Source organism: Leptodactylus fuscus, chromosome 4 (genome assembly GCF_031893055.1).
Source record: "Leptodactylus fuscus isolate aLepFus1 chromosome 4, aLepFus1.hap2, whole genome shotgun sequence".
Classification (NCBI taxonomy): domain Eukaryota; kingdom Metazoa; phylum Chordata; class Amphibia; order Anura; family Leptodactylidae; genus Leptodactylus; species Leptodactylus fuscus.
The window spans coordinates 105,987,057-106,011,147 of NC_134268.1; the positions used below are offsets into that span (position 1 = coordinate 105,987,057).

The 24,091-nt window shown below is 42.9% G+C and overlaps 1 protein-coding gene across 5 annotated transcripts in view; it reads right to left on the reverse strand.

Annotated features, from left to right (window-relative positions):
- The window catches only part of RELCH (RAB11 binding and LisH domain, coiled-coil and HEAT repeat containing), a 108,929-nt gene extending 88,782 nt beyond the window's left edge, over positions 1–20,147 (reverse strand). For all 5 annotated transcript variants that reach the window (XR_012715459.1, XM_075270902.1, XM_075270899.1 and 2 more), the window contains exons 1-2: positions 19,532–20,147; positions 503–592 (exon numbers count right to left, since the gene is read on the reverse strand). Coding sequence is in view for 4 of the 5 variants with exons in the window: in XM_075270902.1 (XP_075127003.1) it covers positions 503–592; positions 19,532–20,042 (601 nt within the window). In the remaining variant the exon portion in view is untranslated. The remainder of the gene's footprint in view (positions 1–502; positions 593–19,531) is intronic.
- Between the last annotated feature and the right edge of the window lie 3,944 nt (positions 20,148–24,091).

The window sequence follows — 24,091 nt, forward strand, 5'->3', positions numbered from 1 at the left end:
GATCCTCATTTGAATAAAGAGTAAAAGTGTTGTGCTTATGAATCCCTGGGACTCAAACATAAGAAAGGTATAGTTTTCATTCTGCTAACAGCACCTACTGCACTATGGGAGTGATTTAATGTAGCTGGGGCAGTGATAGACTCCCTTTAATGTGACAAGGTAGTCATCCATGCAGGTGGTGCTATTCTAGCATTATTTCTGAAATATACAAATTATTGGTGATTGTGGTCTGGATTTAACAATATGCAATATTCTTTCATGGACAATCCTTTTAAACTATTTCACTGCAAAAGTGTAGTATATTAGAGATTATAGGTTAACATTAAAAGTGGCCAGTCACTCTTTCCAGTAATTTTTAAAGGGAAGAAAACTACAAACTGCTGAGTTAGGCATCAGATTTTTTTTTTTTTTATAGTATAGTTATATCACCACTAGGGCCACAAACTATGACATGTACAGAATAGCGGTACATACATCCAATATTAACACGTGGCAAACTCACCTGCTACCCGCTCATCAGTCTCCCGATTTCCATCATCAGAGTACCTCGCAAAGTCCAGCGAATCGAGAGTGCTAATGCTACCCGCTCGATCTGAAATGGAATAGAAAGCTAATGAGACAAGAATGAATTTCAAATTCTACTTCTTTCAACACGTTATCATTAATATATTGATAGAGTTACTCAACTGCCTGGTGCATATGTGGCTACATTTCCACTTCACATCTTCCATAACAATATTGGGGAGAGGGGGAAATAGAGCTGGTCTGTAATAAATTTGTAGAAATCATAAAAAGCATGTTGTGTGTAAACAAGGGGGGGGGGGGAAATCAGCCTTCCCTGCTCTCTCCTCCCCCTGTTTACACCTAGCACCAGTGCTCCGTGAACTTCCAGAGTGCACCATGATGACTAATTAGCATATCAATAAAAGTGGGCTAATTAAAAAATGGCTGGGAGGATTAACAAATAAAAGGTATGTCTGGAATAGGCTTTTTAAGGGCTATGCAAATATATACTTAGTTGAAAATTTGTTTTCCAAGTGATACAATTAGTGTTAGTGCTCAACACTAGATACAACCCCTTTAACTTTCAGGAGGCTTGTTGCTTGAACCCGGATCTATCATCCACCATCATTTATAAGTAGCAACAACCAGTTTCCAGCAACAACAAAAAAAATACTTTTGTGCATTTATACATGACAATTGTTGCTCATATGGCTCTAAACAGTAATGCTAATAATAATAATAATAAATAATAATAATAACAATAACATACATATATACACACCCACACTCATTATGCGGGTTGGGTGTGGCGCTGAGCCACTTATATGTAACAAATTCATGTTTTTTATGATCCGCCGCACTCCTTACGCCATCGGGCCCCCTCATTTACCGCTTGCCCCCGCCCCCACTCCCACCTGGCCTTTTCCCTCTGCACACCTGGTCTCTTCCCCCCACACACCTGGCCCCTCCCCCCACCGCATGCCTGCCTGTGCCTTAGCCCCTCCTTGCCTTGCGGCGCAACCGCCCCTCCGGGCTCCCCATCCCCCTATGCAACGCCAAAACCCCGTGCACGGAATCCACATCAAACACACACACCCACCCCGTTCCGGCTGCCACGACAGAATATGCACACGCGGAATTGCGTGTGATCTAAGCCTTAAGCGCCAAAGCAAATCCTGTTTTTGGCAGCATTCCCTCGAATTTTGGACAGTTCCTCATCAAATCGTTGTTTCATGTCATTCTCCAACACTCCAGCTTGCTCCTCCTCCCACATTTTCATGGACATTCATGAACAAAACTAAGTCTAAGCCTGAAGCAACGGCAGAGACCGTCATATCACGCGTGCTCCTCCTCTCACATTTTTCATGGACATTCACGAACAAAACTAACTAAATCTAAGCCTGAAGCAACGGCAGAGACCGTCATATCGCACGTGCGCGTGGGTGGCGGGTTCATGCTACAAGGGCGCAATCAGGGATGCTGCTAGTGCCTTGCCGAAGCGGGAATGTCACCTATTTCATACTTTGCTGCGTTCTCATTTGGCACTGTATAGAATGCCTAGGCAATGTGTGAAATGACGAATCGTTTCACACATCGCCGGCTAGTTTTAGGCATTGTATACAATGCCTAAGCATTCTATAGAATGCCAGATTTCATACATTGCCAGTAACATATATATCTCAAAATCTGTGCACAATAAGGTTTAACATAAAGACTGACTAAACGTCACAAAAAACGACAAAATAAATAAATGAAACGGGAGTTTCCATAAAGACACCCACACAATATAAGAACATTAACAACCTTAGTTTCAGGCTGTCAGTTTCTATGGTAACAAACAAGTGTCATGTCTTTCCTGTGCTACATAATTTCTTCTCTGTGTACCCAACACAAAACATGGAATAGTTTTTTACACAGCAGAAAAAAAAATGATCTACACTATAAAGTTATATAAAACACACATATATGAAGCAGCAAAAAAATATATGCAAATAAGCTCTCTTTAGCAACGAGGACACTGCAATTACATGCTTGGAGCAACTGCAAAGTCCTCAACCCTCCAAAAGGTCAGTTGCATACTGGAAAAAAAAAACAAAAAAAATGTGCTCTCTCTTCAGTAGATGCAGAGATTCAGAAGGGGAAAACACTATTTGATTTGGGTGACTCTAACCTAACTATCTACAAGGCTGGGTGTGATATGATGGATTCTGGTAACAAACTCTTGTTAACCTGTAGTGCATACTCTATGTATATGATGGCAAAATTCCAAACCTATATGCAAATGTGCCATAGATTAGAACAGGGGTCTCCAACCTCCGGTCCGTGGGGCGGTAGGCTGGCCTCAGTAGACACAGCTCCCGACACAGCACATTATGTGGGACGGGTTGGCGATCTGGCCACAGTGTCGTGGCTCCTGGCATAGCTCCTGGCAGGGACCTGGCCTACAGCGCTCTACACCAATGTCCCACCTGCACCCCCCGGTCTATAGCGCTGTTTGGTGTATAACGTTACTAAGTAGCAGTGCTGTATACTGAGGCACAATGTACAGTGCTGCTACTCTACTTGCAGAATTTGCTCAAACAGGATCCGGGACAAAAATGTTATGTGTCCAGCCCTATTTCCCCTCCTGCTAGAGGTATGTTCTGCAAGCTGGAGGAGGAGGAGCAGCTCTGGATGCTAGTGGGCAGCTAGATATAATGTCAGTTGTCCCATCTGGAGCTCCTACTCATTCTGAACCTATGGCGAGTTGAGTCACATTCACATTATAAATGTCATAATTAAATTATAAAGTATGCACTAAAATCAAACACCCTCCATAACCCAGCCCCCATATGACCAAAGCCCCCCCGCTTCACTCCGTCAGGCCATGGAAAAATGGTCTGCTTGAAGCCGGTCCCTGGTGCAAAAAAAAGGTTTGGGACCACTTGACTAGAATATCAAAAAATGTCACTAAATTGTTCTTTCAGCATATGTTTGACCTGTATACCTCTGGATCCAGTATCCCTAACTATATTGAAAAGCACAGTTATGTTTTATACCCAGATCACATCAGATTACTAATGTATGTGTCACATACAGGCCAAGTACATCTAAAATATATCACAAAATGTATTAATGACACAAATACTGCCAGAAAATCAAAAGTTGTCCGAAAGTTTAGTTAAGCTTTAATAACTGTAATGGGTTTGGTTATACATAGATTTTGTTGTGAATTTCACCATTTGCATTACAAACAACAAATATGAAACATTGAAAATGCGGCTAAATTGAAAATCTGCAGGTTTTAAAAAAACTCATCTGCGTGTAGTTTACTGTAAATGTCCTCCTCCACACTGACTGGACCTGGCCTAATGGCGCATTCACATGGCTGAGTGTCCCTGACGCTTCACATCATAAATTACTATACTGCAAGGAGTTCCTCTCCCGAAATACGATGCAGCCCAGTAAATCTGGCCAGCACACAGACCGAGTTTCACAGCTGAAACTCAGTCATATAAATGTTCCCTAAGGAGTAGACAGATTTCTTATAGAATGGATTTTCAATCCGATTTTCTGCAATAAATCTGGCAAATGTGAAAATAATTTATTGTTTTTGATGGGAGAATTGTAGTCTTTAAATGTGTTTCCATGAATTATGCAACACTTCTTATAGCACATTTGCTTACTCTAGTGCTATACTTACGCTGTATATTTTATCACCTCAGTTCAGCAAGGTGTGATTTATTTTTTTTTTTTGTGCATCTGCTGCATTACAATACCTACCACACCTCTACACCTGCTCTGAGAACAGACAAAAAAACTAAATTATGCGTAAGACTGTCGCCCCTTATAGCATAACAAACGTTGTTTTACAGTACATACAAAGTGGAAGGGATCCTGGCATTTGGACAAAACCATTGCGTTTTTGTAAATCGCAGAATGTCAATTCTACCTGCAACAGTTTACTGTCCGTTGCTGTCATTCTATGATGGAACACAACAATGGACAATGGTAACGTGAACCCAGCCTTATCCTATCATTAGTAGGTCAAGGATTTATGAAAGATAACATCTCTGTGGTACTACTTAATGCCTAGGTCAACAATAGCAGAAACAATAGCAAGGCTATGCACAGACAAAGCTCCATATGTTGCTCCCTCACACTCATGGAATCTTTGGTAGGGATTGCTACACTACATCCCTATGAAAAAAATTTCATGACTACTAGCCGTTATGCATTGCATCTGTCATATAGCACACATATTCAACTACACCCTGTCTTTAGGCTGTAGTTATTGGGTCCCAAACCAGAGGTATAGTCAAAGAAGTACTATAATTTGATATATTTTTTTTAATTTGCGACAAATTTGCCAGAAAAAAATTGCAAAGTTTCTTCTCACTAAGAGGTTAAAATATAGATAATAACTAACAAAAAATGAAGGAGGTCATTTTCCCACATGATAAATCTCCCTCACTGTTACCTGCAATGTTATTCCTTATTTATTTTTTCTTTCAAAAATTTTATGACCCAGTGCTAAATGAAATGGGGAAATAAAAAATGCAACACAAACACTGTATATTTGAAACCTATGCACATGACTCTAATTTTGGTCTGTTTGATATCACTGTAGATCCATAATAATTGACAGCATACAGACCCGATAATTAACCCTTAAGTACTATCATGGTGTATCATACACCACTATCATACACATATCATTATGATAGACACCATGATAGTACTTAATGGTTAATATGATCACATACACAAATCCATTTAGGCCCGGCCCCATGTTGCGATAACATAGTGTAAACAAACACTGCAGCAAATAACAGTACGTTTTACAGTACTTGCAAATGTGAAAGATTCTGGCTAATCCCATCCACACATTGCAGAAGAAAAGCTATAAATCACAGCATTTCAATTATACTGCTGGCATTTTCCATATAGATATAGTAGGTGCAGAAAGTCTACAGAGGAAAACTATGTAAGACTGCAATAAAAAATACTGCGGGAAAAAACGTAATGTGGGCTAAGTTCTCACTACTTCTTTTCTGCTCCAATAAACAGCTGCAAAAATGCCTGATTTTAATAGGATTCAGCTTGCTTCTTTTTACAGCAAGGATTTTATAGCTGGCTGAAAAAAGAAACATCCTTGTTCTGACTGTCAGAACTGCCCTCTTGACTTCTCAAAGAGGAGAGATGGCATTGGATATAGGACAAGTTACACTAGGTTCAGACTAGCATTCAGCTCTCCGTCATTTAGGTCCACATGGGCACCCAAGATGGAGAGCCTTTCTGCATAAAAAAAAAACGGTTAACTGCAGACCCCTTAGACAATGATGGAGTCCACCAGGTTTCTGTCATAGGACTTTTCTCTCTGCTGACTTTAGGCGGAATCTGCGACGGAGACGCCAATGTAGATCTTAAAGAGGATCTTTCATTGTTTGGGGCACAGGCAGTTCTATATACTACTGGAAAGCCAACTTTCATGATCTGTGCCCCGGGTGAAGAGCTAGCGGTCCCAGAGTGTCAGAAACTCCCTTCTGACTGTGAAGAGCTACTGTACCGGGTCCCGTCCCCTCCTCCGGCGCTCGCGAACTGACACTGATATAAAAAAAATGGCCTGGGCGCATGCGCAGTAGCATGCGGCCTCTACTACGGCTACTGCGCAGGTGCCCAGGCCATTTTTTTTTTTTCATCAGTGTCAGTTCGCGAGCGCAGGAGGAGGACGGGACCGGAGGACATCGGAGGAAGAAGAGGCGTGGATGAAGATGAAGACACACCCTGAATGCCTGCCCAGCGTGCACGATGCGTAAGTAGATCACATTCTTTTTTAGGGTATTATTTTAAAACTGGGGGGTAGTTTAATATAACTTTTACGGTGCCTGAATAGCCTTTTTAAAGGCTATTCACACATATGCGGGGCTCTATCAGCATGATTTTGCTGATAGAGCCCCTTTAAGGGAGAATTCACACGATGTTATGCTCCGCTCATTCTGAACGTAAAATTAGTTCAGAATGAGTGCGTAAGAAGCAGCTCCCATTGATTTGAATGGGTGGCGGCATACACGCGCTACCCATTGAAATCAATGGGAGGCTTTTTTCTCTATTGCTTTCAATGTAATACGCGCGTATAATCTCAGCCTTACAATAAGGAAATAGAACAAGAAGTTTCTTTGTAAGAGCTATGTCACACGTAAATTACATATGGCTTAATTTGGTCCGGAAAAAAAATGCTTCCTAAATTTTTTGGACCTTGACATGTTTTTTTTGGAGCGTTTTCTGGAGTAGTTTTTGGTAAAAAAAACAAAAAAAAAAACAACACGTTGCGTTTTTTGGTCGCATTTTCCGCTTCCCATTCCCTAATGGTCCCCATTTTCCCGCTTCCCTATTGCTTTTCTCAGGCAGAATCCACCTGATGAAAGGTCATGTTGCTTCTTTTACCGCTAGCGGTCTCCATAGACCACCATTGTATGGAGGCGGATTTTGAGGCGAAATCCGGTCAAAATCCGCCTCATTGCCGCTGTGTGAACTAGCCCTAAGGCTCTGTACACATCACATTTTTGTTTTGCTAAGGACAATAAATTAATCTAATAGTGATGTAATAGGTATAGGCATCTTAAACCTACGTAGGGTAGGTTTAAGATGCCTATACCTATTACATCACTGTTACACATAAGGTAACAGTCACCTTTAAATGGAGTAATTCAATCAATGTATTGTTTGCCAAGGTAAAGTGTATTATCACATTCACCACTGATACAGCTTGATACAGAATAAAGCCCTTCTGTTTACAGAAGCATGAAGGACTTTGTGCCTGCAACACTCCTAGCTGAACTAGACTAACAGCAGATGAAGGAGAAGTATCGCCTCCCTAAGGAGTTCCACTTGCTCTACCCTACAGCTGCAGCATGCAGTTCAGACACTGTTTCATGAGGACGAGTCCTGAGGTTCCTTTCTTCCAACTTGCTTTATACTATACTACTATTATAAATGTGACAGTTTGTGTGTTTGGATGTTCCTCAATGACGTCCAAACGGTTGAACGGATTGGCGTGAGATTTCACACATACCTAGATGGCCACTGGGAAGGAAAGATAGGCTACTTCGTATACCACTCCAGCTCCCGAAATCCCGAATGTTACCGGCGAAAGTCTGCTCCGGCTCCGCTGCAGGACCTGAGATGACGTCAGCCTGGCTCTTTCGGCTGACCTCCGATAGGTTCACGTCACGTGCGGCGCGATGGAGAATGTGCACTAGAGAGGGGGCGGAGCTATAGAGCCTCAAGCCAGCTGCCAAGCGACAGGAAGAACATGGCGTCCCCAGTGTAGTCTTCTTCTCCCCTTCTTCTCTCGTGCTTCTTTTCTCTTTGTTCCAATGCGCCGACTTCACATCTTTCAGCCATTTTCCTGTAGCCGAAAGGGAGAGGCTACAAGAAAATGGCTGACGGACACGTGCAGTTGGCACTTTGGAACGAAGAGGAGCACGAGAGAAGAAGGTGGAGGCGGAGAAGACAGAGGCCATCGCTGGAGACTTTTCAAGCAGCACTGGGGATGCCTCCAGTGCAGTTTGAAAGCTGGGGAATGCCCCCAGTGCTGCGAGAAAACTCATTTGCATAAGAAAGAAAAGATATTTCTCAGGAACGGTGGCAAGGATCAGAATAATAAAGGTAAGAGAAGAATAGCATTTCTTAAGGCTATTCCTATGTGTATTTAGTTTAAAAAAGGGTATTCTAATGATGGAATCCCTTTAATAATGCACCAAGCTTTCTCTATAGCTTGACACAATGAGAAATCTAGGTTGGAAATACTTAACTAGAAACAATTTCAAGTATACAGTGTGATCACTTTTCTAAATGACAAAAAAAGGAAGATTGAAAAGAAAAAAAAAAAATCTTAAGTCTGCAGGATAACTTCAAATAATTTTGATCTAACTGAACTCTATCAAAATGCTTAGAGCCCAAGAGTCTTACCCTAGTTTTAGAGCTAAATTTAATATAAAGAAAAAAAAATTAATTTAACCTTGCCTGCATAACTTATAGTAAGAAAAACATTTCAGCATTTAAAGTGGTTTGAGCGTAGATTTCTCTACACTGATATGGTGTGGGGACTTTAATTTTACTGCAAATGCCGTCCTTGACCGCTCATCCCTGCCAGCATATAAGCTTTCTTCTAAGGCGAAAGGAGTCGTACATTTTGCCCTGCGGACCCTGAACGTTGTGGACACTTGTTGTGATTTCAATGACAGAGGAGTTACACATATTTCTCCCCAGTTTATCGCCATTACATCAGGATTGATACAATTTATCACTGCTCCCTGACCTAACATATGTCCGGCATGTCCCCTGTGCCTGGTCAGATCATGACTTGGTTCTGACGGATATTGCATTTTAGGTTGTCCCCTATCACTCGCCCAACACACGACTAAAAAAAGTCTCTCCTGACTGATCAAGGTATTACGTTCCCTCACACCACTCAATCCTAGGTTTGTTAACAGCAGATGATAGAGGTTTCCTTCTTTATATATGGTTTGCTTAACTCTCCACCCCTGACGTCAAGCTTGGCTTTATGATGGCCTGGGAGCGAGACCTGGGTACTACCCATACCCAATGGGTTGACTGTTGTTCATCGATTAGCAAAGGCAGATGGCAGGTCACCCTCATGGAGTACTTCATAGGACTTATTTAGTCCCCCATCACCTCCATAGATTCTTCCCCACTGTCTCCCCGTTTGTTTTAGGGGATGTAAGATCTTGGGTACTACATCATGTGTGGTATTCCTGCTGTAATGCCCGACGCTCATGGCTGGCTATCCATCGTATTGTGCAACAGCTTTTTGGAGAGTCATTCCCCTTTCAGTCCCCCTTATTTCTCATTAATCTTAAATCCCTTATTAATTTGAAATGTGCCCAATTTAAGTCGCTCCAATATATTATATGTTATATTTATTAGCTGACCGAAAACACATTGCCTCCAATCGGAGGAAATCTTTCCTCTTGGTGGCCGAGGTTTTGAGACATCATTATGCTTGCTGAGAAGATCAATTCCACAATTTATGATGCCCACCCCATCTTTGATAAGGTCTGGGGACATTGAGTCCACAGGTCTCAAATTCCAGGTCTCCTTTACTGTCTCCAGCTCCAATTGTGTAACTGGATTGAGTTTTCTTGCCCATTTCTCCCCCTACTTGGCGAATCCTTAGGTTTTTCTTCCTGTTGCTATACTACATTGTGGTGCTACTTCTTCACTACCTCATTCTCCCTAAGCTCAAGTTGTTTTTTTTATGTTTATACTTTTCTCCTTGGTTTCCCCTTATGCTTGCACATATTTCCTTCATGTAGTATAGCTAGAGAGACGGGGGTGGGGAAAGGGAGATAGTGCAAGTCAGCCTACAAGTTCACCCTGCAAGTAACATGATGCTTTAGGTAGGACAGCAGGAAGCTACACTAGGTAAATAAATGTAGAAAATGCCAGGACCTCCCAGAGAAACAAAAAAAAAAAAAATCACTCAAAACACTGCTAAAGGTATTTGGGTGCACTTATTAACCATTAACAGCACTAACAGATTGTTTTGAAAAAAAAAAAAAAAAAAAAAAATTACCCTGAAAATCACTTTAAAGAACCTTGGGCTCAATCTGACTAGTCACCCCTCTGCACTTTATCACACCAATTTTCCGACTTTGCTTCAATTCATCAAGGCAAACCCTGAGCGCCGGTCTCATGTGACATTTACCTGGTTCAGTAGGTGCTCTATTTTTTTAATTAACTTCCTTCCCCGGACTCTATTTTCTCCAGACTCTTCCAATGTTAATTCCTAAAGAGTTTTTCTCCAGACTTTCCTCCTTACTCACTAAATTGTATGAGCTAACAAACCCAATAAGACAGCACACTCTTTATTGTTCCGTCTGAAATTGGCAGGTGGTGGGTGTTTGGGGCTCTCAAAAGTTTATACTTATGTTTCTACTCATCTTGCCGGGAGGTTAACTGGCATAATCATGGTGACACAAAATTTTGGGTGGGTGTGGAATCTGGATTTTTCTCAAGTCCCCTTACTTCCGCCCCCTGGATCTCCTGTATCCCATGTGACGTGCATACACACCTTACTATTTTCCCCCACCCTACGTGTTGACTTTCGAGCCTTTTCCACTAAACACCTCTCCCCTTTCCGATGTTTCCCATCCTATGTAACCCAATTTTCACTCTGGGGATTGACAATTCTCTCTTTATCTGATTTTCCCATGTGGGTGTCTATAGGGCACATTAATTTTCCACAATGAGAGATGGATGCTTGCGAGAGAATTCTCAACCCTGTCCCCTGGGATTTTGGAGAGCCAGCCAACTCTCTTATTTTGCAGCCTTCCATACCTGATCCCTGCTCGTATGCGTGCTCTAAAACTGACTGAATCAATGTATTCAGACTACGGTTCAGTAGCTCATATACGCTATGGCGGGGTCCCCTCCATGATGAACCAGACCAGGTTTGTGATGTAATACTCTCCAGACAACCCTTTTAAGAGGTGGATACTAATAGAATAGATGTGAACTAAATACATTCGAGTCCATGTCTGTTTAGGTAAAAAGTTCAGGAATAATGCTTTTCAACATGCCGTTTCAGGAGATATACTGCTGTTAGAAATATGTTCCTGTGTTTCTGTTTCACTTATACCCATGTCGTCTTCCTGATGAAAAAGCTTTGTGTTCCTCTAAGGGCTAGTTCACACGGGGTTCCGCGTGAACACATTGCGTCACAGCTTTCTGCTCTGGATTAGGCCCAAATGAATGGGCCTAGTCCGGAGGATGCTGTCGCGAGGTGAACGCTGCGGCTGAATCAGCCGCAGAATCTGCCTGAAGAAAGGGCAGCTCGCTTCTTTTTTCCGCTAGCGGGAACAAACCGCAAGTGGAAAAAAAATGCTTGCGGTCTACATAGACCTCTATTGTGAGGGGATGAATTTTGAGGCAGATTCGGCGTCAAAATCCGCCCCCTCTTGCCCCATGTGAACTAGCCCTAAAACTGAACAATCCTATTAGCATCTTTTACAATGACTGTATTTGGACCTACAAATGCAGTTCATATGGCAATTGTATTTCCCGGCCTGACCACTGCTCTTATGAACTGAACGTACAGAATCATAGCAGTATAAATTACTCTGAGCTTCAGGACTACTGCGGTTTTACTGTCTCACTGATGCTGTAAATGCTTGACAGTGCAGCCATGGTAGTTCTAAAGCTCACTGCATGGTGAGCATACAGCATCATAGTGATGTATATTCAGCTCATAAGACCCATTGTTGTGTCGGAAAATACGGCCAACACTTGAAACGCATTTCTCGGCCTGAATACACTTGGCCATAGAGGTGAACTCTAACCACATGGAAAACATTTTTGCATTTATAGTGAAATAGCACTGTGAAATAGCACTTGTAATACAAAAATACCTCTGGATTTTCTCTAGTCTATAGTGAAGGAAATTAAAGCATCACATAAGAATTTCAAGCAACAATAGATTCTGGATCAGGAAAGAGTTACAACAATTTAATGAAGAGCATGTACAAAGTCTTCAATTCATTCAGGTCTGTAAATATCTCAGGATATCCTGCATTGGGACACTGGGAGAGGCACCGAACTATAGAACAAATAAATGCTGGACACTATATGCCCTCTTTGTTGCTAAATTTTTAGTTCTTTTTAAAATCAGTTTCATGAAAGAAAATAAAAAAACAGTAATTCTATAGTTACATTTGTTGTTTTAAAGGTTGACACACTGTTATAAAGCAAAAATTATATCCACACTCCATTCATCTCAAGGAGGAAAAACACAGCTATCTTGGGCAGCTACCACTGAAATGAATGGACCATGCATTTCAATCCATACTGTCTAAAAACTCACACTAGGATCTCTCTAGCGTTCCAGTTTCCATCATTCGGGTCCGCATGGTGATCCGAAAGACAAATATCCTGTGTGCTTAAAAGGCGGTTACACGTTGAAACTCACAGACTATAATAGGGTCCACCAAGTTTCCACCACTGTTAGGGGGCATTCACACGGAGTAATGCCGGGTGTGTATCACAGCTGTACACGCCGGCGTTACGGCAGACTGCCGAACACTTCCCATTCACTTCAATGGGAGCGCTCGTAACAGCGGCGTTTACGAGCGCTCCCATTGAAGTGAATGGGAAGTGTTCGGCAGTCTGCCATAACGCCGGCATGTACAACTGTGATACACGCCCGGCGTTACTCCGTGTGAACGCCCCCTTATACTAAAACTGGCAAAGGGAAAATCCTCCTTGCAGTACTTTACTCTCTGCCAATTTTAAACAGATCTTGCGACGGAGAGACTCCAACGCAAGTGTGAACCCATCCTTGAAGCGTAATTAAACTTTTGTTTTACTGGCTGTATTTATTCCATTAATACATTTTGTAATATACTTTATTAACAAATTTTAGATAATTTCTGTGAAATACTGCTTTTTTTTTTTTTCACTCTTTTCCTTGTTTCTGTATTGAGAGCTGTTCCTTTCTATCACTGAACGTTACTATGTATGGAATATGGGGCTATGTAAGAGGTAGAAACAATAAGGGGAGGGGAAGGTCACTTCAAACAGTTATATCTCAGACACCATATAAAAGCACAAGTTCTCTTCTTTCATATGACACTAATGTTGCAGTGCTATCTACATTATGTCCAAAGATGTCATCAGCAGAAAATATAGTTTGGATTAGGATATTTATATGCAGCTGCGGTAACATACACAATATAAATATCCTAATAGTGACTGTGTATTCAGCCAGTGATATCTCTAGAAATAATATAAATAGCACTGCAATCTTAGTGTCATATAAAAGAAGAGAATCTCCACTTTTATATGACACCAAAAGTAAGTTTAAGTTTGTGTGTTATATGATATCTGAGATATAACTGTGTGGTGACCCTCCTCTCCCCTCATTTTCGCTGCATCTTACACAGCCCCATACTCCATAGACAATAACAATCAGTGAGTGGCAAGAACAGCTCTCAATACAGAAGTAAGAGGAAGAATGAAGAAATGCAAGTTTTCACAGAAAGGAGACAAAATTTGCTACTAAAGTATATTACAAAATTTATCAATGAAGCAAACTCTGACAGAAAATTAAAACTCCGAATGTTTAGCTTTAATTCAAATTCACATTAGAGATCCTTACAACTGGCCAGATTTCTCAAAGTGTCTAATGCTAGATAAGTATTAGCATCATCAAACTTTCCAGTCTTAGGGTGCATTCACACTAAGCATACGCTGCCTGATTCTGAACGTTAAAACACGTTCAGAATCAGTGCGTATAAAGCAGATCCCATTCATTTCAAAGGGAGCCGGCATACGAGCGCTCCCCCATTGAAATGAATGGGCTGCTGTTTTCCCTATTGGTTTCAATGTAATACGCGCGTATCACATTGAAACCAATAGGGAAAAAAGCAGCCCATTCATTTCAATGGGGAGCGCTTGTATGCCGGCTCCCATAGAAATGAATGGGATCAGCTTTGTACATGCTGATTCTGAACGTGTTTTACGTTCAGAATCAGCTCAGCGTATACTTAGTGTGAATGCACCCTAAGGGTGCATGCACACTACGTAACGCCGGGCGTGTATGAGAGCCGTACACGCCGGCGTTACAGCAGGGCTGCCGAACACTTCCCATTCACTTCAATGGGAGCGCTCGTAAACGCCGCTGTTACGAGCGCTCCCATTGAAGTGAATGGGAAGTGTTCGGCAGTCTGCTGTAACGCCGGCGTGTACGGCTCTCATACACGCCCGGCGTTACTCAGTGTGCATGCACCCTAAGATTAAAGGTCTCCAACAATCTCATTGAAGTAATGACATGAATAGGAGTAGCTGGACACACTCCTGTCCACTACTGTAACTACTGGCAGCCCAATGCTGCTGAAACAATCTGTCAGGGGTTTGATGACCTATCCTGTGGATAAATCATCAGTATGAAAAAACTATTTGAGACTGGACAACTTCTTTAACTGTTAACAGGTTTCGTTTGTACCAAAAGAAAATGTGCCCAGCATAACAACTTAAACCACGATCCACCTTTTGTTAAGGAGAAAAAAAAAACAGAACAAGCATCTTTAATAAATACTGTCACTTTCTTTTTCTTTAAAGGGGTATTCCCAACTCGCCTGTTCACCAACTTGCAAGCTGTATGCTCTGTTCATTTCCTGGTTTTCTCGGTGAATTGGTGGGCGGGGTTTGACTTGCTGTCTCCCAGACAAAGCCAGCTCTGCTATCTTTCTTCATAGCAGTACATGTTTGCAGTCAGTAATGAGGGATGGATGTAAATAAATTAGCACAGTATCACTGTTACGCTGGGTTCACACCAGCGTTCGATCTCCGTTTTCAGGTTTCCGTCTTCTCCATGCAGAAGACGGAAACCAGTCATGCTGAGTCCGGCCATGAGCGCCAGTGAGCGTTTTATGCTCTTCACGGCGAAACAGGTTTTTTTTAAACCGGACACAGAGTACTGCATGTCTGATATTGTGTCCGGTTTAAAAAATAAAAAAAAGACTGTTTCATAAAACGCTCACCGGCGTACACGGCCGGAGACTTTTCAAGCCCATTCAAATGAATGGGCTTGAAACATTCCGGCAGGGTTCCATCTCCTGCCCCTGTTTTGCACAGGAAACGGAAACCTGTAGAACGGAGTACGGGCGCAGCTGTGAACGAGCCCTTAGATGCACAATATGAAGCTGATGTAGCAGAGCTGGATTTGATAGGTGATGAGAATCCCAAATTTACATGCTACAGGACCAAGAGTCAGCTTGCAATAAACTCAGTTTTAGGTCTGTGTTACATACAGAGGTAACAGATTCCCTGTCTCAGCCCTTATCAGCAAAATTTCAATTAGCCGACTGATAACTGGAAGAGCCGGAGATAAACAGCTCAGAAATACAAGCTGCTCCGAGCACTCAGCTAGGTCACTTGTTTCGCTAGGTCAGTTGTTTCGGGGCGGAGAGATAAGATCATCCCCAGGTCCGTGGTTATGGAAACACAGTGTAAACAATGAAGTGAATAATCTCAGATAATAGCCAAACAAAGCAATTTTGCTGAAGCAATGTATTTAGGAAAAGTCTTACATCCACATAAGCTAGCAGTATAGATAGGATCCTTGAGATGGGTCAACCCCTTTAAGTTAAAAGATTGACTCCACACCAATCAATTGGTCAGACATTTATCAATTAAAACCAGAATACAGTTCTTTAGCAAAAGAAAAAAAAAAGGCCATTTAAACCCAGTATTACATAGTGCTTTTTTATTTATTTACATTTTAATTGCAGAAATGCGTAACCCCCACCCATACACACCACCGAATTTCCCCAGAAAAACTGGGTCTGGGTATTCGTCAGATTTACCAGTCTGAACAATATGCAGGGAGAGGGACTCCTAGTAATATAGTTATCCATGATGCTAGGAGTGCATGCGTCCCTGAGACATTCTGTCTTGTACTATAATCAGTATGTCAATGGGAGGCATGGACACCAAGCATCATAGATAACTATACCATTACCACTACTACGGTATCACTACAACTACTATGAGCCCTTCTCCCGGCACTCCTTTTAAGACAGCAAATCCAGCCAACAGATGGACCTGGTTGCACAAATTAAACTTGACCGTGTGAATGTGGAGTTACTTAACTTTATACATAAACGACAAACATATAAACAGTAAAAGGAGAATAAGCTACTTTGTCTCTGTTCTATCTTCAACAGTCCTGGCTTTATCTAAACACCAGTCATTTGAGAGCACACTGGTTAGGGCAGGTTCACACCTGCACCCATTCTCTGCTTTGTGAGTTTCCGTCTTCTGCCGTCAGGAGACGGAAACCCCGCAGTCAGAAACCAGTCTTCTGGTCTCCGTGGTGAGACCGTTCTCTTTTTTTTTTTTTTTTAATATAGCCGGACACAAAGTCCTGCATGTCTGACCTTGTGTACCATTAAAAAAAAAAAAAAAAAAAAAAAAGTTTCACTGTAGAGACCAGAAGACACTCACGGGTGGACACTTTGCAGACCCATTCAAATGAACGGGTTTGAAAACTGACCGCCAGTCTTCGTCTCCTGTCCAGTTTCCCAGGCAGACTGAAACCTGAAGTGGAGACCGGGCACAGGTGTGAACCCACCCTTACAAGAGACTGTTTAATAACCCCACTAGAAGACTGAGGCTGTTAGCCAATGTGCCTTTAACAACCAGAAAGTCTAAGGCCTTACGCCCCCCGCCCCCACTATTTTCTCTTCACTTCTTACCTTCTCTCTTGCTTGGATCTCAAGTGTCAGTTTGTTGCTCAGAATTTGCTAAGTAGCTATATGAAACAAGGCGCAATGGACATACATCCCTATAGGTCCATAACAGACCAGGGCTCTCTCCTCAACGCGTTTCACTAACGTCCCTTCTTAGTTCATCAGGAGGAAATTAATGGGAAGGTTGTACTGATAAATTTGCAGTGATGTATGGCCATTGCTCCTTGTTTCATCTAGCTACTTACCAAATGATACAAAGAATCGATCCTATTAGCTTTAATATCTGCTGATACATATTTATATACCTCCAATACATAGGAGATGGGAGTTGTGTGTGGCATTTGCAGTGGGGATATCATCTATGCATACTTGTGACGGAAGTTGCGGGGCTGTTGGTTATATACGGCAACCTTAGTTACCATGCCATGTCATGCCATGAGGAAGGGACTATGTCCTGAAACGCGTAGCTATTATCAGTAACGATATGCTGGATCTGCCGATACAGCACCTCTAGGACTATGAAATGAATTGTTTTATATGAAGAAATAAAGAAAGAGATTTTATATTATCTTCTTGTCCGTGAATGCTGGAATTTTGTTCTTACTATCTAAGTCTACACTGACCGAGGGAGTCCATCGGTGTCCGTGCATCTCGGCTAGAGGTATTTGGAAATTATTCACAAGCTGTTGGGTGAGCTGGAGTTATTTTTCTATATTTAACCATAGTTACCCATTGCATTAAATAGCTACACCTAACCCATGTGTATCTAGCATATATAAGTATCGATATTTTGAACCTGAGCTATCAACAGGTCTTTATGGGAAATTGATACCAAGGGGTTGGGTATATCTGAGGGCAAATTTATTATCAATTTATGCCCACATTATCCAACACCCTGTGGCTTGTTTTTTATCCTTTTACAAAGAGCACTTGGGTGATATTTTAAATGAACAATAAAAGTTATGTTTTACTCTTTTCAGTGAAACGTTATATGCTATGTATCAAGTTCGACATTTTTGTATGACTACTGGTGCATTTCAGCTGTGTTGTGATAATACATTGACATCGGCTCAGATTGCTGTTTGAATTATACCATATGTATCTCTTTTTGTTTTTTCTTACGCCATCTTATTGGCCTATTGCAATATCTACTGTCTGTAATGTTCTTTAAAAATGTTCAAAACCCAAATAAATTTTTGAATAAAAAAAAAAAAAAGAAAAGAAAGTCTAAGGCCTCTTGCAGACAACTGTGGCCAAGATCAGTGTGTTATCAGGGTTTTTCCCAGATAGCACACTGACCCATTCATTTCTATGGGCCCATACACGACAGTGAATTACACGGTCACATGTGCAAATATAGAATAGGTCCTAGCATTTGGCTTTCCATTCTTTGGATCCGCTTGGGGACCTTAAGAACAGAAAATAAATCTGCTTAAAATTGATTATCCGCTGAAACTTGCAGATCCCATAGACTATAATAGTGGAATGGGGGACAGAAACCACCAGAGACAGAGTGCTAGTATGAACCCAGCCATAGCTGTCAGATCCGTACTACCTGCAGACTCCCCCATAAACATGCAAGCTCTGAGAAACTGAGCTCAAGAGGAGAGGGGCAAATACTGCTAGCAGACAACTCATCCTGCACGAGTCACACAGTGATATCTTGAAATCCAGCATGAAGATTCTTCTGTTGCAGTCAGCTGACATTTTTCCGAATTGTACAGCCAGCTTGTGACAATGTATCTCATGATTCAGCTCAATAGTATATTGGCATTTCACTGAATACAAAAGAGATTCCCAGCATCACTACGAAATGGAAACCCCTACGGCATTCCTGCCTCAACCAGTCTTAGTAAGGCCGAGTAGTTTGTCCACACTGAAATCACTATGGTTTCCCTATGGGAAAGGTGAAAGTCTTGTTGTGTTCTAGAAAACCTGGTTGGGAGACACTGCTCTACAAAGAAGAGGAAAAGCAGTATGGCTGCAGTTCTTTCCCCCCCACTCAGACGGCATTATTAATCAGATTTTCTAACCTAATTTCAGTAGAGAATACATTTTTCTGCTGCCAATATCAGAATACAGGAAGCCCTTACAGTCTACAGAGAGGTGGAAACCAGTCTCCTGGTGAAACCAAGGCCAATTTCTATTTTTCACTATCCAGTCGATGGCCAATAGTAATTTAGGGACCTGAAAAACAGATTGCACTGAGACAGACTCGGACTAGTCACAGACTTCACATTGGTCTAAGAGCTCAGCCATGTCATCCTTTTTAGTCTTCAATCTGGGTCTGAGATTCTAGACTCCAAAGCACCTTCTTTCTTTTGGGTATGGAGGACATGGTCAGAAGATCAGCCTGACTGCAGAGGGGCTCCCACATATAAATCTATGGCTGCCTGAAACACACAGGCCCTGCACCAGCATCAGTCCTAAGAACAAGTTATGATGCATACATGGCTGCTTCTAGGGCTACACCATTATATATGAAGTGTTTACACCACAGCCAATAATAGTGGCATCAGCCATATTACACAGCAAACACAACCACATAGAATAATGACTATGTAATGACAGAACCGAACACCAAAATGGCTCCTACAGTTCTGTCACCACATGATCCCATAATACGATTGAGGCCAGAGGCAGCTACACACCCCACACATAATATCACACAGTACAGGGCACAGGCGCTGCAGTCTAGAATAGAGCTCTGCAGCAACAGCAGGATGACAGCAGCACAGCACACACGCCCCGCCCCCTGTCACCGGGTCACTCACTCAGCTGTCCGCCGGTGCCGGGATTACTGATGCCCGTTGTTGGCGGAGCTCCCGCCGTCGGTCTCTCGAAATTGCCAGGATTGGAGAAGTAGTCCCGCAGCCGGGGAAGCTCCCTGCCGGTCTCCAGCAGCTCGGTGTGCAGCTCCAAAGCGGTGAGCAGCAGCTGGTCCCGCAGCAACTGTGCAGCCACCGCGTCCAGTGGTACCCGCCCGGGCTCCCCTGAGGGGACAGTAAGCCGGGGCCCGGAGGGCTGCAGCAGGGCGGGTTCGCTCTCGTCCGGTAGATACCGGGCAGCGAGTGAAGGGACAGGGCGGGCGTCCAATGGAGACACATCTTCGTCTTCATCCTCCTCCTCCTCTTCTTCTTCTGCTTCTTCCTCCGAGTCGCTCAAAAAGGGGTTCACGCTGCTACTGCTGGTACTGGGGGCCATAACACCGGCCGAGCTGCCTAGACCCCCGGGAGTAACACCTGAGGAGCCGCCCGGGCCTGAACCTGCTGCAGGGGCCGCCATCTTGCAATGAGGCGGAGATGAGGGGACGGAGGAGGAGAAGGACGATGTACTGGAGACACCTTACACTATCCACACACAGAGGAGGAGACTACTGCTGCCTCCACCACAACAGCACAGGGTACGCCTACAAGGGAGCAGCACCCGGCTGACAGCAGCAACGCCCCCATTACCCTATGACATAATACCTAGTCACCGTAACATGGACTCAGTTATTATAATGAGAATCATTTCACTTTGTTCCTGTATAGCCTTGCTTCTTGCTGGAAAAAATGTAGTGTTTTTTTATAAGTCGTTTTGGAGTAAATATACCTCATGATGGAGATTTATTCCTAGAAAGTATTGGCAAAATAGAAATAATAGGACATTTATCTATTCAACAATTCTTTGCAAGATCTGAACATGGTGGAGAAAAAAGGCAGAGGTGCAGCTAGCGGGGAGTGGTGCAGAGGGGGCAGCTGCCTCAGGTCCACTGACCCTGTGGGGCCCACCCAGGGCCGGCTCCAGGTTTTTATGGGCCCTTGGGTGACAGAGCCTCAGTGGGCCCCCTTGTAAAGGAGGCGGGGGAGTCGAGACACTATGTGTCGCAGATGAAGCGAGTGACGTCATGCAGGAGTGTGGTGTCACCAACGCCATACCTCCCAATTTTTAAAAAGTAGAAAGAGAGAGAGCGCCGCGGCAAATTTAACTCCACCCACTTTTATGTTGACTCCGCCCATTCTCATTAATTTATCATGCGCTCCCACACAGTATAATCCTCCTACAGTCACCCGTAAATTATATGCCCCCCTTCCATCTCTCCCCCAGTTTCATATACACCCTTCCTCTGCCCCCCATTTCATGTTCCCCCTCCATCTCTCCCCCAGTTTCATATAGACCCTTCCTCTGCCCCCAGTTTCATGCCCTCCCCCCTCCATCTCTGTCCCCAGTTTCATGCCGTTCTCCCCCTTCATCTGCCCACAGTTTCATGTCCCCCGTCTCTGCCCCAGTGTCATGCTGTTCCACCCCCCCCATCTGCCCCATTGTCATGCCATTCCCCCCCTCCCCTTCATTTGCCCCCCAGTTTCATTGGGCCCCCTCCATCTCTGTCCCCAGTTTCATGTTGTTCTCTCCCCACCCCCTTCATCTTCCCCAGTGTCATGCCGTTCCCCCCCTCCCCTTCATTTGCCCCCCAGTTTCATGGGCCCCCTTCATTATGTTCCACCTTAATATTTAATACAAAACAAACACTTACACTCACCTTCCATCGCTCCCCCAACGCTCTTCTCTCTGCTCTCTCACTCCATTCAGATAGTTGTAGGCGCGATGACGTCATCACATCGCGCCTACACACGCAAGCCGGGCCGCAGTGTTAAAGCAGGAGTTTTATAGTTTATAGTGACTGTGTAAAGAGGTGAGCGGGTCACGTCGTATACTGATCATGGGTGTCCCAGGTATTGGAACCCCAATTATTTTTTTAGTACCTTTTCTCTTTCTTGTTTTTTTAATTAGGAAACACCTGGGGCATTATTAATATGGGGAACTATTTAAAGGGGTTCACAGGGAAGTTATTAATTTAAAGATGTATTTGGGAGTATTATTTATTATGGGGTTATACTGTATTATATATTTTATAATTGGGGTAGTAGCAGGATGGGGGCTTTGTGTAGGTGAGAACACTGTGGGTCAGGTGCTTGGAAAAGTGAGGAGGCAAAGGGGGCATTCACACGATGTAATGCGGCGTTGATTCTGACACGTAAACCCGTGTCAGAATCAGCGCTGCAAAACAGAATCCCATTGACTTCAATGGGTTCCGTTTAACACGCGTAACACATTGAAATCAATGGGTTAAAAAGCCGCCCATTGATTTCAATGTGTTACGCGCACTAAAAGGAACCCATTGAAGTCAATGGGATTCTGTTTTGCAGCGCTGATTCTGACATGAGTTTACGTGTCATAATCAATGCCGCGTTACATCGTGTGAATGCCCCCAAAGATGTCTGTGCTGCAAATTTTACAGAGACTGGCAGAAGTGATCATGGCCATCTAGATGAAAGAGAAAACAAATGGAAATGTGAACAATTAGCCAGAGACATCACCTGTAAGGGCGGGTTCACACCTGCGCCTGGTCTCCACTTTTAGGTTTTCGTCTTCTGCCTGAGAAACTGGACAGGAGATGGAAACCCGGTGGTGAGTTTTCAAACCCATTCTCTTGAATAGGTTTGCAAAGTGACCAAGAATAATGAGAAAATCCAGCACTCGGAATCCCACGTAAATAGTAAATTAAAACTTCAGTTTTACTGTACGGATTTCATACTTCCAATTAAAAAATAGTAGCATGCAGGGGTGTAGACATGATTTTCTCATTATTCTTTGCCACTGCATTTGGCTTAGCCGAGGGAGCCTCACCGTGCATTCATTCTGGAGGATCCCATTTTTCACATGTCAATTCATTCAAGGCTCTTAAACATCTGACAAGTGAGTAAGTGCATCTTTCTACCCCTTTTTTTACTTCTAATCTCATGATCTGTGAACTATTTATATATTAGATTGTATTTGCAAAGTGACTGCCCGTCAGTGTCTTCTGATTCTCTGCGGCTAAACATTTTTTTTAACCGGACACAAGGTGCTGAATTTCTGACTTTGTGTCCGGTTAAAAATAAACAAAAAAAACAGTTTTGCCACAGAGAGGCAGAAGACGATTACAGGCGGTCACTTTGCAAACCTATTCAAGTGAATTGGTTTGCAAAGTCCCAGTATTCTCATTTTGCATTGTGAGAGTCTGGGGTTGCTAGGTGGGGTGGCATAGACACAAAAGTCCAGTTTCTTTAGTACAAACAAAGGAGTTTATTTTCACTCAAAAAGGCAGTGCAGCAACAAAAGGAAACAATACAAAAATAAATACCTGCCCGGCTAGGCTCTAACTAAACATAGAATAGGTTACCTCACCTAGAATAACAGAAATCCAAAAGCCAGTAGAATCATTCAGGGCACAGCTCCAAAAATATGACCTCTCTGTTGGCTCTCCAGCCAAGCTCTGCCCCCCAGTCTGCTGCTGGAACTGGCTTCTTAAGCTCCTTTAATGAGCAGACTCTCTGCAGTTGAGTTGCTGCCGGAACATCCCCAAAGTGTGGACTGGAGGGGGGTGGAATGATAGGTCCCACTACCAATCCTACCTGCCATTCCTAAAAATCCAGCCCAGTAACCGAAACTTTGAAATAACCCTCAGCAGACAATAGTCATCTGCTGAGAAATGTTCTTTCTGGAGTTTTCTCATCTCACCCACCTGAGTAGTCTGGCTGAGATGTACACCCCTTCCATTACCTGACCAGCCATCAGCTTACAGCATACAAATCTTTTATGTGGTACAGTATCAAAAACCTTTGAAATGCCAAAAGTAATTATTTTTCTCCATCTCAGCTTACAAAATATGCTAGTGAAAATGATTAAAAAGGTCAATGCAAAACAGTATCAATAAAAAGCACAGGTTGTCCCGCAAAAAATAAGCCCTCGACTAACTCTGTAAACCAAAAAATATTATGCGTCTCATAAGATGTTGATGTAACAATAATTGATTTATGTCGCCAAATTATGTTTTTTGTTCTGCAAAATTCTCTATGCTACTCTCTACTCGCAAGCTGCCGCGCAGGAGGCGTGTTCAGTTTCATTCCTTGCTTAGGGTTCTAGTTGCTCTGTCTGAACACTGCTCTATTACCTCTTCTCTGTAATTGAATTTCTGCCACACTCATATCTTGCACCTTCGTTTCCCTCCGCTCCTCAAATAGTTAATATTAGCCTTACCTATGTGATTGTCAACCTATCTGTCAATCAAGTCTGGGGTGGGTTTTGAACATCCTATAAACAGGTCATCAGGCCATACAGGTTGGCTGGCTATTGTCACTTGTCCTGGCTAAGCTGTTCTCTTGCATTTGTATTGTATTTCTGACTTGCTACTCCTATTTAGGCTTTTGATTTAGTACTGCTTTGTTTCTCTGATTTTGACCCTTAGTGTACTGACTTTGCTTCTGGGTTGTTTTGTCTTGTCCTGTTCTGTGTAATCTCTTATTTAGAGA